This window comes from Pongo pygmaeus, chromosome 15 (genome assembly GCF_028885625.2).
Source record: "Pongo pygmaeus isolate AG05252 chromosome 15, NHGRI_mPonPyg2-v2.0_pri, whole genome shotgun sequence".
Taxonomy (NCBI): domain Eukaryota; kingdom Metazoa; phylum Chordata; class Mammalia; order Primates; family Hominidae; genus Pongo; species Pongo pygmaeus.
The window spans coordinates 99,544,856-99,560,290 of NC_072388.2; the positions used below are offsets into that span (position 1 = coordinate 99,544,856).

The 15,435-nt window shown below is 48.4% G+C and overlaps 1 protein-coding gene across 5 annotated transcripts in view; it reads left to right on the forward strand.

The window, feature by feature from the left end:
* The window catches only part of WDR25 (WD repeat domain 25), a 155,184-nt gene that overhangs the window by 84,962 nt on the left and 54,787 nt on the right, over positions 1-15,435 (forward strand). For all 5 annotated transcript variants that reach the window (XM_054448334.2, XM_054448332.2, XM_054448333.2 and 2 more), the window contains one exon: positions 7,179-7,326. In XM_054448334.2, the coding sequence (XP_054304309.1) occupies positions 7,179-7,326 (148 nt within the window). The remainder of the gene's footprint in view (positions 1-7,178; positions 7,327-15,435) is intronic.

Consider the following 15,435-nt stretch of genomic DNA (forward strand, 5'->3'; position numbering starts at 1 on the left):
GGAGATTGCCAGTGTGATAAGACAAGACAAGAAAAGGATCCAGATTGGAAAGGAGAAAGTAAAACTGCCTTTATGTGCAGATAACATGATCATCTATATGCAATTCCAGGCTGCGCACAGTAGCTCATGCTGTAATCCAGCCTTTGGGAAGCTGTGGCTGGAGGATCATTTGAGGCCAGGAGTTTGAGACCAGCTTGGGCAACATAGTGAGACCCTCAGCTCCACAAAAATAAAAATAAAAACAATTAGCTGGGTGATGTGTGCCTGCAGTCCCAGCTCCTCGGAAGGCTGAGGTGGGAGGATTGCTTGAGCCCAGGAGTTCAAAGTTTTACAGTGAGCTATGATCACACCACTTCAATCCAGCCTGGGTAACAGAGCGAGACCCTAACTCAGAAAGAAAAGAAAAGAAAAGAAAATTCCACTGTGTCTATTTTAAAAAGCTTCTAGTACTAAAAAGTGAGTTTAGTAAGGTTGCAGAATCCAAGGTCAATATACAAAATTAATTGTATTTCTACATACGAGAAATCAACAATCTGAAAATAAAAGTTAAAAATACCATTTATATTATCAAACTATGAAATAATTAGAGATAAATTTGACAACAGACATTCAAGATCTTTTCATTTAAAAAACCACAAACTGTCCCTTAGGGAAATTAAAGAAGACCTAAATAAATGGAGAGAGACATCCTGTTCATGGATTGGGAGACTCAATATTATTAAGGTGTTTTCCCAAATATTTTAGAATCAGTGCAACTCCAGCTGTAGAACACAAACATCATGAAGGGCTTCTCAGAGATTTGGCAAATGGGCTGATCCCATCCGTTTGGTAAAGGGTTAGGCACTGGTTGCACAGGCTTGTGCTGAGCTGTGTGAGTTTGAGAATGGTCTCTAAAATTATTTTCTGGGGCAACAGGGACTGTCAAGAGGTGGGATGAGGCCAGGAGCCAGGCCTGACTAGGAGGGTCTCCGAGATAAGAGCGAGTAGGATAGGGCCACATGGGAGACAAAGCCTTGCCCAGAAGTTTGCAGCCAGGTGATGGAGTTATGGATGACTCTTATTTTCGTTGTATTTTTCTGGTTCTTTTTTTTTTTTTTTTTTTTTGGGGCAGAGCACACATATTTCCAATGAAATCAGAGAAACAACAATCCTGTAGCTGTTTCCTTTGGGATTTTGTTTTTGCACTTCTGTATAGTTTGAATAATTTACAAGAAGACTGTATTTTTTGTAACCAAAAACGAAAGGCAGGCAGGCAGAAAGAACATGACCTGTGGCTAGATCAATACTTGTTCAATCTTTGGAGACTATGAGGAACTCCTGGTGGGGTCATGTCTTGGTAACGAGGACACAGAAACCGTGGTAAATATGGCACCGACAAGTGACTGCACCACATTTTACTTGTCATATTCTTTTCAAATCTGTACTTTTGTCGGACACAAAGAATGTCTCTAGTTAATACATGAAATCATCTTGGAACATTTAACAGAAGATTTAACTCCTTAATTCTATGAAGGCAGTTTGGGATCTCTAATTACTTAATTGTAAAAAGCATGCACTTCAGTCTGCTGCAATGTTGGGGAATTAATCTTTAAAACCTGACAGTGAACATTAAATTCAATTAAGGAGACCAATTGGCAAAGATTCTTCCCTCCTTCACCCTGGATAGCTTTGAGAGGTAGCTGACTGGTCTGCATTGATTCAGATGCTATCGTTGTCTGTGCATCTACTAGGAGAGCCAAGTGTGCATTTTTCACTTCAGGGGGAACTTGTCAGGCGATTTACAGATTGATGGATCTCCTTACATGTTTCCGTGGCTGATTCGGGAGTTCCCCTGGACAAGAATTCAAACATTCCAGTTTGCTGCTTTTGGCCTTGGACTTCATAGAGTTCAAGTTTTTTGTAATTTCTTCATTCTTGCATGACTACCATGTTCTTCCTCCCCCCTCCCTTCTCTCCTCCTCTCCATCCTTTCTTCCCCTCCCTTCTCTTCTCCTCTCCCCCCTTCCTCTCTGCCCCCCCGCCCCTTCCTTTTTCTCTTCTCTTTCCCTCTTCCCCCTTCCTCTCCCCCTGCTCCTTCCTTTTTCCCTTTTCCCCTTCTCTTCTGCTGTCCCCTCTTCCTCTCCCCCTTGCTCCTTCCTTTTTCCCTTCTCTTCTCCTTTCACCCCTTCCTCTCCCCCTGCTCCTTCCTTCCTTTTTCCCTTCTCTTTTCCTCCCTTTCCGTTTCCCATCCTGTGTTTCTTTTTTCTCTCCTTTCCCCAATTCCTCCATCACTCCTTCTCTCCCTTCCTTTTTTCTTCTGCTCCTCCTCCTCTCCCTCTTGGTTAATTTAACTTTTTATTTTAATATGAAGTGTTTTAAACATACTCAAAAGTATAGAAGGTAACAGATACCCATACACCTGTCACTGAGATTGTCAAATCCCCAGGTGTCTGTTCTCATTCTCAGCGGACCCACCCATCAGCATTTGACGTGGTGACCAGTCTCTTTGTCAAAACACTCTTCTGTGCTTCCAGGACTTTCCTCTTCTGTTTTTTTCTCCCACTTCACTGGCCTCTTCTTATACTCCTTTCTGGTTTCTCCTTCTCCTCCCCCGGCTCCCAGCCTGTGAGTGAACCTTGGAGGCCTGGGGTTGAGATGTGGAACTCCTCTCTGTCCTGTCTGCATTTGGTCCCTAGGAGAGCACATCCAGCTCAAGGCTGCAGCACCGTTTCCATGATGGCATCCACAGCTCAGCCTCTGCCCTGGGCCTCTCTTTTGAATATCACACTGGTATGGGAATGAGTCTTTATACTGTCTGCTGTCTGTCATTCAAAACTGAGCTCCAGGTCCTCCTTCCCTCAAACTTACCCCTTCTGCATGCTGACCCATCCCTGCGACTCCGCCCCTTTCAGTGCTCGGGCCAGGAACTGCGAATGTGTCCTGGGCTTTTCCCTTGCCCTCATATCCTACCTCCAGTCCAGGGAAGTCCTGTTGGTTCTACCCTCCAATGCAGGCCACTTCTCTACTGCCTCCCACTGGTCCAAGCCATTTCCTCTCTCCCTGGATTCTTGCAGAAGCCTCCTGATTGTCTTCCTTCATCTCTCTTGCCCTTCATTCTCCTCCCTGCATGGCAGCTGGAGTGGTCCTATTGGAGTGGAACCAGCCCTCATTCCCCTCTGTTCCACCTGCAGAACCCTGGGATGCCCCAACGGCTTGTGGTTTTCTGACTTCGTCCCTTTCTTACCACCTCCCTGCCAACCCCCAGCCTTGTTCAGTTCTCTAGCTGCAGTGGCCCTTCTTGCTGCTGCTTGACCACGCCAGGCATACTCCTGTCCCTGCCTGGAAGCTTCTTCTCTCAATTTCTACATAGCTGGCTTTCTCACCCCTTCGGGACTTCCTCCAAAGTCACCTCCTCAGAGAGGTCCTCCCTGGCCACCATTTCAGCCCCTTCCCTTGACCTTATAGAGCCCTTTCCTGATTACTTTTTAATACTTCAGTCTTCACCACTGCCTTAAGGACTATGGATTTTTATTTGTTCAGTGTCTGTCTCCCTCACTAGAATGTAAACTCTTTGAAGGCAGAGATTTTTGTCTTATTTGTTTCCTGTTACACAATGCCTGGCTAATAGCAGGTCCTCAGGAAATCTTTGTTGAATGAATGAATAAATGAATGAGTTTCAGAGTAAACATTTGTACATGTTTTCTTTGGAGCGTTTTCCATCTCTCCCTCTCCTCATCTTCCACACCCCATCGCATCACCCCAGTGCATTTCATCTCCCCCACCCCATCTCATCTCCCCTACCTCATCTCCCCTCCCCTCCCCATCTCATCCTCCCCTACCCCATCTCATCTCCCCTACCCATCTCATCCTCCCCTACCCCATCTCATCTCCCCTACTCCATCTCATCTCATCTCATCTCATCTTCTTTTACCCCATCTGCTCTCCCCTGTGCCATCTACTCTTTCCTACCCCATCTACTCTCCCCTACCCCATCTCATCTCCTTTACCCCATTTCATCTCCTCTACCCGATCTGCTCTCCTCTACCCCATCTCATGTCCCCTACTCCATCTCCTCTCCCCTACCCCATCTCATCTCCCCTGCCTTATCTACTCTCCCCTACATGCTCCACCCTCTCTTTGGAAGAGCTACTGCTTAGTGTTCATAGCTTTTTCCTCTAGCCCTGCCCCTTTCCCTCCCTTCCCAGGAATGATGGCCCTCCTCATGCATGTTTTTATAGCCTGGCTACAAATTCACGAATAAATGAGATCTGCTTTTTTTTTTTTTTTTGTGCGTGTATTTTTAAAAACTGTGGCAGAATAATACACAGCATAAAATTGACCATCTTCACCGTTATTAAGCATACAGGTCAGTGGCATTAAGCACATTCACAGTGTTGTGCAGTCTGCACCCCATCTGTCTGCAGAACTCTTTATCTTGGAAAACTGAAACTCTGTCCCCATTAAACAACTCCCCATTCCCCCTCCCCCAGCCCTGGCCACCACCATTCCACTTTCTATCTATCTCTATGATTTTGACTACTCTGGGCACCTCATATAAGTGCAGTTATATAGTATTTGTCCTTATGTGTCTAGCTTATTTTACTTAGCATAATATCTTCAAGTTTCATCCATGTTGTAGCAAGTGCCAAGATTTCTTTGCATTCTAAGGCTGAATACTATTCCACTGTATGGATAGAACACATTTTTACAATTCATTCATTCGTCCATAGACACTTGGATTGCTCCCCTCTTTTGGCTATTATTAATAATGCTGCTATGAACATGGATGTATAGTATCTTTTTGAGACCCTGGTTTCAGCTTTTTGGGTGTTTACCCAGAAGTGGAATGGCTGGATCATGTTGTAATTCTACATTTAATTTTTTGAGGAACCATCATGCTGTTTTTCACAGTGGCTGCACCATTTGACATGCCCACCAGCAGTGGACAAGGGTTCCAGTTTTTCCACATCCTTGTCAATGCTTATTATTTTCTGTTTTTTGATAGCAGCCATCCTAATGGGTACAAGGTGGTGTTTCATGTAAAAACTTAAATGGCATTGTACTTTGTATATGCAGCTTGACTTATGTACTTAATATTAACTTTTTTACCATTTAACCATGTGAACCCTGTAGATCTCGTTTATTTTACTATTTAAATAAAATTAAACTCATATTCATACATATTTTTGGAAAACAGCAGTTCCCTGTGCCCCATCTCCCTCCCGTGAATTCTCACTCCACTTTGAAGTCTTCTGGCTGTGTCTTCTGGCTGTGTCGTGTTTCTAAATGTAAATACTGCTGTTTCTTGATTTTTTCAGTTTGAGACCCCAGCTATTGACCCTTAGTGAGGAAGGAGGGAATGGAGCTCTCTTCACATTTTTTTGAAGGCTACTCTTGACCTTTTGTTTTCTTAAGTGTAGACATTTACATAATCCCAGGAAACAAGGTTTCAGAGCTCTGATCCTTTGCATTCTGAGAACATTCGGGACTTGGCAGGTTGAATTTCCTTGTCTTTAATGAGAAGGTTATCCCTGGGATCAGGTTTGTAGAAGTGCATGGGTGTACTTTGTTTGGGTTTTTCTCTTATTAAAGAAAATGAAGCTTGGTTTTCCTAATGGAACAGGTCTGGAATCCACATCCAGCTGTGTGCCAGCCATTATGCCATGTGCTGTGTAGCCATTACCTCCTCAGCCTTCACCACTGCCCTCGGGGTTATGCTCTTCTTATCCCCACTTCAGGGAGGAGAGGACTGAGGCCCAGAGAGGCAAAGCCACTCAGCCAAGGCCCAAGGCCTGCCAGCAGCCGTATCAGGTGGGAGGCACTTAATTCTGACTCCCATGCGCTGGCTGCAAGTGCTCCTCTGCTTCTCGGGTTCAGCCTCTGAGCTACCTGGGTGGTAGGTGAGAGCATTGCCCTCATCCTGCAGTGACAAGAAGGTAGGGGACTAGCACTGCTGAGTACCTCTGTGTGTCAGGCCCTGGGCCTACCCTGAGATATTCCAAACTCTCTGGCTGTTCCCCTGGGCTGCACGGTGTGTTTGGCGGCATTTGCTGAGAGAGCTGGTGGAAAGCTAAGCTCAGGGGCTCTCATATGGTGTGGCCCCGGCTCTGGGAACGTGCAGTTTTATACTTGATATCTTAGATCATTTTTCCGAAGCCATTGAGTGTAACAGAGTTTTCTCTCATGAGCCTCATACCCTCATGAAAGGCCAGGGTGGGAAGGAGGGACAGCACCTTCTCTCCCCCAACAAAAGGACAGCTGCCCCTACGGCAGATATTTGTACTTTGACTGGTTGTAAATACGAGTGTAGCAGGTTCCTTTTTGGATCTCAGTCTTACAGCAGAACCCATGAAAATAGCCTGGACTTGGGCAGTGTCCATGGCAGGACAGATGCCAGGGATGCAGGTGAGCCTGGGATAAGATGCCAGGGATGCAAGCGAGCCTGGGATAAGATGCCGGGGATGCAGGCGAGCCTGGGATAAGATGCTGGGGATGCAGGCGAGCCTGGGATAAGATGCCAGGGACGCAGGTGAGCCTAGGATAAGATGCCAGGGACGCAGGTGAGCCTGGGATAGGGTTGTGAATGCTAAGGGTGCAGGACTCCCACCCGGCTGCAGGGATGAAGCAGGTGTGAAGGGCTGGGTAGGTGACCAGCAGACACAGGAATGCTGTTTTCTTTTTTCTTTTATTTTGAGACAGTCTCGCTGTGTCACCCAGGTTGGAGGGCAGTGGTGCAATCATGATTTACTGCAACCTCTGCCTCCTGGGTTCAAGCAATTCTCCTGCCTCAGCCTCCTGAGTAGTTGGGACTACAGGCATGTGTCACTACGCCCAACTAATTTTTTGTAGAGACAAGGTTTCACCATGTTGCCTGGGCTGGTCTTGAACTCCTGAGCTAAAACAGTCTGCCCACCTTGGCCTCCCAAAGTGCTAGGACTACAGATGTGAGCTGCCGTACCTGTCCAGAATGCAGTTTTCTTAACCCCAGAAAAAATTTGGGGAAATGATCCTCCCAACTTACCAATCCCAAGCCTTTACATTTCTGCAATGAAAAGTTTAACATCTAGATATAGATTTGGTGGTAAAATAATGAGAATCTAATTCCACCGAGACCTTTTTCTTTCTACAGAGGGGTCGAGCTGAGCCCTGGAGATCAGGCCCTTGTCGTGACGCCTGGTGCTGTCTGTGTTTGCCTGCAGGTATGGAACGCTGTGGACTCCGGGCACTGCCTGCAGACCTACTCCCTGCACACAGAGGCAGTGCGGGCCGCCCGGTGGGCTCCCTGTGGCCGGCGCATCCTCAGCGGTGGCTTTGACTTCGCCCTGCACCTAACAGACCTTGAAACAGGTGCGTTTCTTGTATCACCTCCCTGAGGTGAGCTGGCAGCTCTCTCCCTGGGGAAGGTTCTCTGGTGGGCATGCATCCACAAGCTGTATACACTTGCGTGGCAGAGGGAGAGGGGCCTCGGGGTGGGCTCGTGCTTGGTGAGAGGGCTTCCAGACTGCTTGCCTATTGGAACTGTGACTCCCCACAGAGGGTGGGCCTCTGCCAGCCAACACAGAAGACAGAGCCCCAAGGTTGTCTCAGCCCCAAGCCATGGGGCTGGATAAAGAGGTGGCTTTTTAATCTACTTCTGACATGCAATTTGTGCTGAAATAGATTTAACTTTATCATTGTGTCCTTTGGTTGGAATCAGGTTAGAATTCCTGTCAATTCATTATCGTTGAAAGGCTGTGAGAAATGATTCCAGCTCATAAGGAAAGTCTTCAAACGAGTTCTGCTTTAATGCCCACACTGAAAAGGCACTTGGGTAAGATGGATTCATGCTGGGTAAATCCTGAGGGGGCTCTTGATAAGCAGGGCGAGAAGGAGAGAGAAGTCAGTGGAAGGAACTTTCCTTACTGAGCGCTCCTGTGCAACAGGCACTGTCAACACCCACTGCAGCCACGGCCCCCAGGTGGGCTCTGTCCGGGGTTTACAGTGAGGACTGCCAGGGAGTGGCAGAGCTGGGATTCACACCTCTGCCATCTGCCTCCCAATCCGAGCTCCTTCCTCTCTTTCTCCTTTCCCCTCTCCTCCCCTCCGTGCCTGTCCCCTCCCATCCCCTCCCCTCTCCTTTTCTTTCCTTTCCTTTCCCTCTCTGTTCTCTTTCTCTCTTTCTTTTCTTCCTTTCCTTTTTAAAAGTGTTTTTATCCCCCTCCATGAGCAGGATCCGGCTTCTTTCAGCACCACACTACTCTCCTCCCCAGAGCTCCTCCTCGGTCCTGTTTCTGCTGGGCACCACTGCCAGGAGCCCAGGGAGAGGCCAGACTTCACACCAGTCCCTGGGGCTCCCCTTGAACCCTCAGGCCAGCATCTTGCCTGCCTAGCCCCGCAGTTGTGGTGGCTCTGGGGCCTGCCTCTCCCAGAGTCTGGCAAGAAGGAGATGATAACTTGCTGGTCCAACCCCTGCCGCTTATGCCCAGCAGCCCCCAGGAGACGCAGAGGGAAAATGGAGAAGGTGGTTTGTTTCCACCCTGAGTGTGGGCAGCCTTGCAGCTCCTTGCATGCTCAGTAGGGGAGGGGACAATACTGATGGTCACAGGGCCCCTGCCAGGTGCTATAGGCTTTACACACAGCATGTCTAATCCTCACTGCAGCTGCCGGCAGTGATTATTTCCATTTTAAAGGAGAGGAAACTGAGGCTCAGAGGGGCAAAGCAGCTTGCTCAGTGCCTCCCAGTGGCGCATAGCCAGCAGGGATTTGAAGCCATGTCTGTACAACTACAGATCCTGTGCCCTTCCCACTGTGCCGTGTGTGGCGGTTTCTTCTCACGAAGCTCTTCCCTGGTCTTACTGATTCTCTTAACCCCTTGCAGAGTGGCCAGACTCAGGGAGTTTGATGCCACTTGATGATGGTGATGACTGGGCTGATGATGGCAGCACTTACTGCTGAGCACCCACTGTGTGCTGGGCATTCTTCCACAGCCTCTATGCAGCATCTTATTTAGGCCCCAATCACCCTTTGAGACAGGCACCATCAGAATCAGCTGTACACACACTGGCCAGGGGCACAAACCAGCAAGTGGCAGAGCCAGGATGCACGCAGGTCTGCTATGCCCCAAAGCCTGTTGCCTGACTGTTACACTCTGTTGTCTGCACGTCCCATAAGATACGCTTGATAGGGGAGACAGAGCTGAACAAGACCCAGTGCCTACCCTGGAGAAGCTCCTGTCTGCTGGAGAAGACAGAAGTGCAGAGTCAATCCCAAATTGCAGTGATGGAGAAAGACACAGGAATTGCAAGAACATCTAGCTTGGAAAATCAAGGAAGACTTCCTGGAGGAAGTGAAACCTGAGCTGAGCCACAGATTAGGTGGACAGAGAATTAGGATGGAGGAGGTATGGTTGATGAGGAGGAAAGTAGGTTCTTGCAGATGGAACAAGGACAGAGTCGTCACAGGAACAGGGTTCCATGTAGTATGCATGGAAACCAAAGCAGGATGTAATATGGGGTGCAGGGGCTGGGGGAGATGAGTCTGAGGAGTGCAGGAGGGGAAACCCCAGCCTGTGGGTCAGGTGAGCACATGTGGGTAGCACACTACTCACAGAGTGACAAGCTCACTCACTCACACCGTCGGATTACTCAAATCAAATTCATTTGATGGCATTGATGGGTTCATAGTGGCCCTTAAGCATTATTCTCTCAATCAACAGATGTTAAACAAATGCATGCAATTGTATGTGTGGGTGGGTGTGAGTGGGTGTGTCTTGACAGGGGGTTCTGAAATTTTTAGACATTCAAAGAGGGTCCTCCTGTCTGATGAGTCAGGGACTGCCATAGCAGGTGGCGGGCGGAGGCCATTGCTGAGTTTGAAGCAGGCAAGAGTCAGGGCTTGGTCTGTGCTTTGAGTAGGCCTCCTTGGTAGCTCCCACTGGTCCTGTGTGACCTGCAGCCCCTGGTGGAGAGTTGGAGGAGTGGGAGGTAGAATGCCTTGCCTGGTTGGTGATAGGACTGCGTTTGGAGAACAGCTTGTCTGGCCCCAGGCCCAATGTGCCCCTCTAGCTGTGGTGTGTTGGGTGCGTAAAGAAACGCATGGCCCTGCCCCCAGGGCATTACCATCCAGTGGGGGAGGTGATTGAGGACTTCTTCACTCCATCCCTCTGCTAGGAATGGCGCTCACCACTGGGTTCATTCAACTGTTGAATGAACTGTTGAATTCAACTCTTGAAAGCCCCGTTTCATTCACTCCGCAGTTACTTATTGTACACCCACTGCGTGTAGGACTTGGTGCTGAGGCCACAGTGGAGAGTGTGGTGGGCCCCTGGGAGAGAATGGTTGAGGGGTTTGGACCTCACCCTTGGGGAAGCACCGCACATTCAGACAGGGCCTCTCCTGCTGAGGGTGGTTGGTTTCCATGTCCCTCTCCCTGGCTGGCTTGGGAGCTCCATGAGGATGGGAGCCTGTCCTGGTGGTCTTTGTGTCTCTATCCTCTGGCCAGGGCCGGCTTGGAGCAGCTGCTCAGTACCTGTGTGGGTAAGATGTGCTGAGTTTGTCCTTGCCAGGTCCTCCTATCTGGGCAGTGAAGCCCATGAGGGACTGCTAGGGCTGGTAGGGGGGCCTCCACCTATGTCTCCCCCTATGTCTCCTACCTCATCTCTGCACATCCCACCTCCAGCCTGGGTTTTGGTAAGTGCTCTCTTTAGCCATTGGGGTGGGCTCTGCAGCCCCTGTGGCTTTCGTCCCTCTTTGACTTATCTTGTCCTTTCTCTTCGCTGAGTCTGATCTCCCTTTCTACTGGATCTGCCTTTTTCTGCCCTTGGTGATTTGGCTTTTTCATTTCAATCTAATTAGAGCTCCCTGCCAGGAGAAGGCAGTGCAGGGCGTTCTCACCGAAGCGCTTTGGGAATTAGTCACTCGGTGCCCATTGTCGTTAATGGGAATTTGGCGCCAAGGCCATTTATCCTGGTGTCCTCAATCAATACAGTTAAAAATCTGTGGATTCTGAAATGTCAATACCTGGCCTGAAATACGGAGGGCCAGCAACATTTTATCTCATTAATTTATCGTTCTGACAGGCTGTTGGCTTATAGAACAACCATGAATCAACACTTAAATAAAACTTGCTCACAATTATTTTTGGTGCTATTGTTTCAGTCTGTAATCTTCCTAACAAAACGTCTGTGGCACGTTAGGCTGAGGTGGCCTCAGGGAACGCTGGCCGACTCCACCAGGGCCCTGAGTGTCGCCTGTCTTATGAGTCAGCTGTGCCACACGCCAGCTCAGCCAGTCTCCTCAGAAGCCCCCGGAGAGCTCGCTCAGTTCTAAGCGGTCCTGTCATGTTTCTTGCAGACTCCAGGCCATGAGGCAGGTGTCCCAGCCTGACCCTCAAGGCTGCAGCTGTAGAGGCGTGCAGGGCCTCTGTCCTTTACCTTTGTTGGCTGCAAAGGAGATTCCTCTTCCTGGAGCCCTGGGGCCCTGGCTGGGCAGGGAACCCTGTCCTCCTTCCTGTGCATGGGCCAGCTCTCCTGATATGCCCTGGCTCATCTGACCCATCTGTGCAGTGCCACCTGGTTCTACCTCCCAGATCCTGGAGGCAGCATGTGCGAGAGGGCACATAGACAGGGTACAGGTGTTGGCTCTTCTGCCTCCCCGAACCAGGCCTCTTCACCTGTTTCTACCACACCACCTGGTGCTGGGGCTGTTGAAGGGAGCAGCTGTGATAACACATATAGGGCGCTTTGCAGAATGCCTGGCACGTGGTAGGTCCTCAGCAAGGAGCTCCTCTCCTCCTCCGTCATGGCCCATGAGACTTGTTCCTGCTAAGTTGTCCAGATGGCCCTTATTGACAGGCCATTTCCCCACATGGGGCCACTTTTTGATCATCATCCAGAAGCCCCTGCTGGTCCCCTCAATGAGCTTGCAGATGTGCTGTTGGTCCCATGCGTGGGTCTTGGGGGCAGACTGGGAGGAGGCCTTGGGCCATCATGGGTTCTCCCAGCATCTCCTCCACATTCCCCTTCCTCCTGGTGATGGGACAACACGCGCTCTTTATTAGGGCTCTCGAGTGGGTACCCCCAGCCTGCCCGGCCTGACCCTCTCCAGAGCCCCAGGCACTCATGGCTGCAGGAGGCCTATGGCCCTCTTCCTTCAGATGCCCACTGCCTGCAGCTCTGCTGTCCTCAGCTTCTGGCTGGCTCCTCCTGCCCTGAGTGTCCCAGTGTCTTTTGGTGGGAGTCATGGTGTGTGGAAGTGAGCAGCCAACTGGGACTGGGCTCATAAATGACCATTTCTCCTTGCTTTCCAAGAGGTGTCTTCTTGTCTCTCCCTTGTTTTCAATCTATGACTGGGGCTTCCATCACAGAGATGCTACAAGGAAAAAGAGAATGACAGGTTATCAAGCCCTTGCTGTGGCCTGGGCCCTGGGCTGTGTGCCCTGGGTTCCAGCATGCTGCCTGGCCTGTGTGGAGGTGAAATGGGTGAGTGGATGGTAGACTCTTTGCTTATGTGACACATTTAGTCTCCGCACTAGCCTGTGAGAGAAGTGTTTTCAATCCCATTTCATGGACCCAGAAACTGAGGCTTAGAGTGGTCAGTGACTTTCTTGAGGCCACCCAGCCAGAGGTGACAGAGCTGGGATCCAGTGCTGGCCTGTGACTAGTAGAGCTCCTGCTGTTGAGGCATGGTGTGGCATGCCCTCCCCACCTCTGTTTCCCTGCTGTGAACAAACAGGAAAACAACGGGGAACGCAACTTAACCTGACTCCTGGGGAGCCCGCTGGGCAGCAGCTGGCCACCTGCAGAGGATAACGTGGGGCCTCTGGGAAGAAGGAGTGCTCCAGACTCATGGGGACTGATCCCTCTGATTAAGTGGCCCACTGAGGGAAAGATGCCTCTTCAGTGATGGATGGCCACGCTCCAGTAACGACTTCAGACCACTTGGCATGGGAAGGGGAAGGGTGAGAAGGGTCCAAATGAAAACCATGGCAAAGAGCCCCAAGAGCTCCTGGGCTTTGGAGAAGGGGCCACAGAAGGAGGCTCCTTGTGCTAAGCCTTTGAGGTGGTGCTGGCTCCTGCCGGTCCTTGGAAGAAGTGCCGTAGAGGGGCCTGGGCTTCTCCGTTCTTTGGCTTTCTGGCACTGTGGCTGGAGTTTCCCTAGCGTAGCTTAGGAGGACTTGATTAGGTATCCCTCAGGTGCCCACAGACCCAAAGGAAGTAGAAGGAAGCTTGTGGGCACATTTACAAAGCATCTGATACTTATATGTACATGCTCCTTGAGTCCTAGGGACTGTTGCCACTGATCCAGAAGTGAAGGCTCAGAGGGGCTCCCAGCCTAGTGAGGTCTGAGCTGATGAGGGTTCCCTGGCTGCCACCCTTTAAGTGCCTCCTTGTCCAGTTAGCAGCCGCCTACTTTCTTGCCCACTTGTGAGTGGGTCTATTTTCCAAGGCCATTCTCTGTTGCCACAAATATCCTTCCTTTCTCACTCTGAAAGTGCTTCTCCTCTGTCTCAATCTTGTTTTCACTTTCTTTTTCCTTACTTCTTTGGAGTGAGAAGCTGACCCTAGTTACGGATATTAAATCAAATGTTATTAAACTTCATTCCAACACCATGCCAGCCCTTAACTGCCACTTGGAAAAGTGCCTAGAGATCCTTCACATCTCCACAAACACAGCTCACGCCAGCCCTCTAGGCAAAGAAAAGATGGTTTCTAATTCAAATTCTTGTTTTGTTCATGACCGTGACTGCACAGTGGTGATGTCTGGCGTGTATGTGTTTGGTTGCAGCTGCATCACAGTTTGGTGCCCTTGTTAGGTAAGGCTGCCATTATTGACTGACTCTGGAGCCCAAACGTGATTAAGGCATGTTTGCTGTTGGAATGGCGAGTTCCGAGTTTCAGAAAACCAACTTACTAGTAAAGCACTGGGATACACCTTGTTTGAAAGTTGAGAACTCTTATTATTATTTTTTAAATTTTGGAACATTCGGTCTTGTCCAGAGAATTAAAAGCAGTGGCTGACATTGGTCTGGGCAATGATTTTTTGGATAGGGCTTAAAGCACAGGCAGCAAAAGCAAATATAGGCAAAAGAATTGCATCAAACTAAAAAGCTTCTGCACAGCAAAGGAAGCAGTTAACAGAGTGAAGAGACAGCCCGTGGATTGGAAGAGAAAGTTTGCAAATCATACATCTGATGAGGCGCTAATATGGAAAATGCATGAGGAACTTAAACAACTCAACAGCAAGAAGCCAAATAACCTGATTTTTAAAATGAGCAAAGGATCTGAACAGACTTTTCTCAAAAGAAGAGATATGAATGGCCAACAGATAATAGAAAAAATGCTCAACATCTGTAATCATCAGGGAAATGCAAATTAAAACCACAATGAGATATCACCTCAAACCTGTTGGAATGCCTATTTTCAAAAAGACAAATGATAGCAAGTGTTGGTGAGGATGTGGAGAAAAGGGAATCCTTGTACAATATAAATGAGTACAGCTATTTTGGAAAATAGCGTGGAGGTTCTTCAAAAGACTAAAAATAGAATTACCGTATGATCCTGCAATCCCACTTCTGGGTGTATCTCCAAAGGAACTGAAATCGGTGTGTGGAAGGGATCTCTGCACCCCCGTATTCATTGCATCACTGTTCACAGTAGCCAAGATATGGAAGCCACCTCAGTGTCCATCAGCGGATGAGTGGATAAAGAAGATGCGGTGAATATTCACAATGGAATACTCTACAGCCTTAAAAAAGAAGAACATTCTGTCATTTTTGACAATGTGGGTGAACCTGGAGGACATTACTATAAGTGGGATAAGCGAAGGCACAGAAAGACAAATACTGCATGATCTCACTTACATGTGGAAGCTAAAAAAGTTGATCTTGTAGAAGCGTTGAGTAGAAAGGTGTTACCAGGGGCTTGAGGGTAGGGGTGGATAGGGAAAGTGGAGATGTTGATGAAAGGGTATAAAGTTTCAGTTAGAATGAAGAAATAAGTTTTGGTGATCTATTGCATTGCGTGATGACCACAGTTAATAATGTATATTTCATAACTGCTCAAAGAATAGACTTTTAACATCCTCTCCACAAGAAAATAAATTAATGAGGTGATAGATATGTTAATTATCTTGATTAACTCTTTCTACAATGTATATACAGATCAAAACATCACATCGTATCCCCAAATATATATATATAATTATTTATCAATTAAAATTAATTTAAAACGAAACAAAAAAGAATGGGAAGGAAAGAGCAGGTGTAAGTATGTAATTAGAAGACAAATTTTAAAAAATGACTGCAACTACTACTATTTCTTCTGTTACTACTATTATTACAATGCTACAGCTACTGTTTATTGGGCCCTATCAGTTGTCTGGGGCTTAGCTCTCCTACATACATTATTTCTAATTCTCACAACCACCTTTTGTGGTCCTGAGTCTACAGATGAGGATACCAGGGCTGTAGAGGATTGCT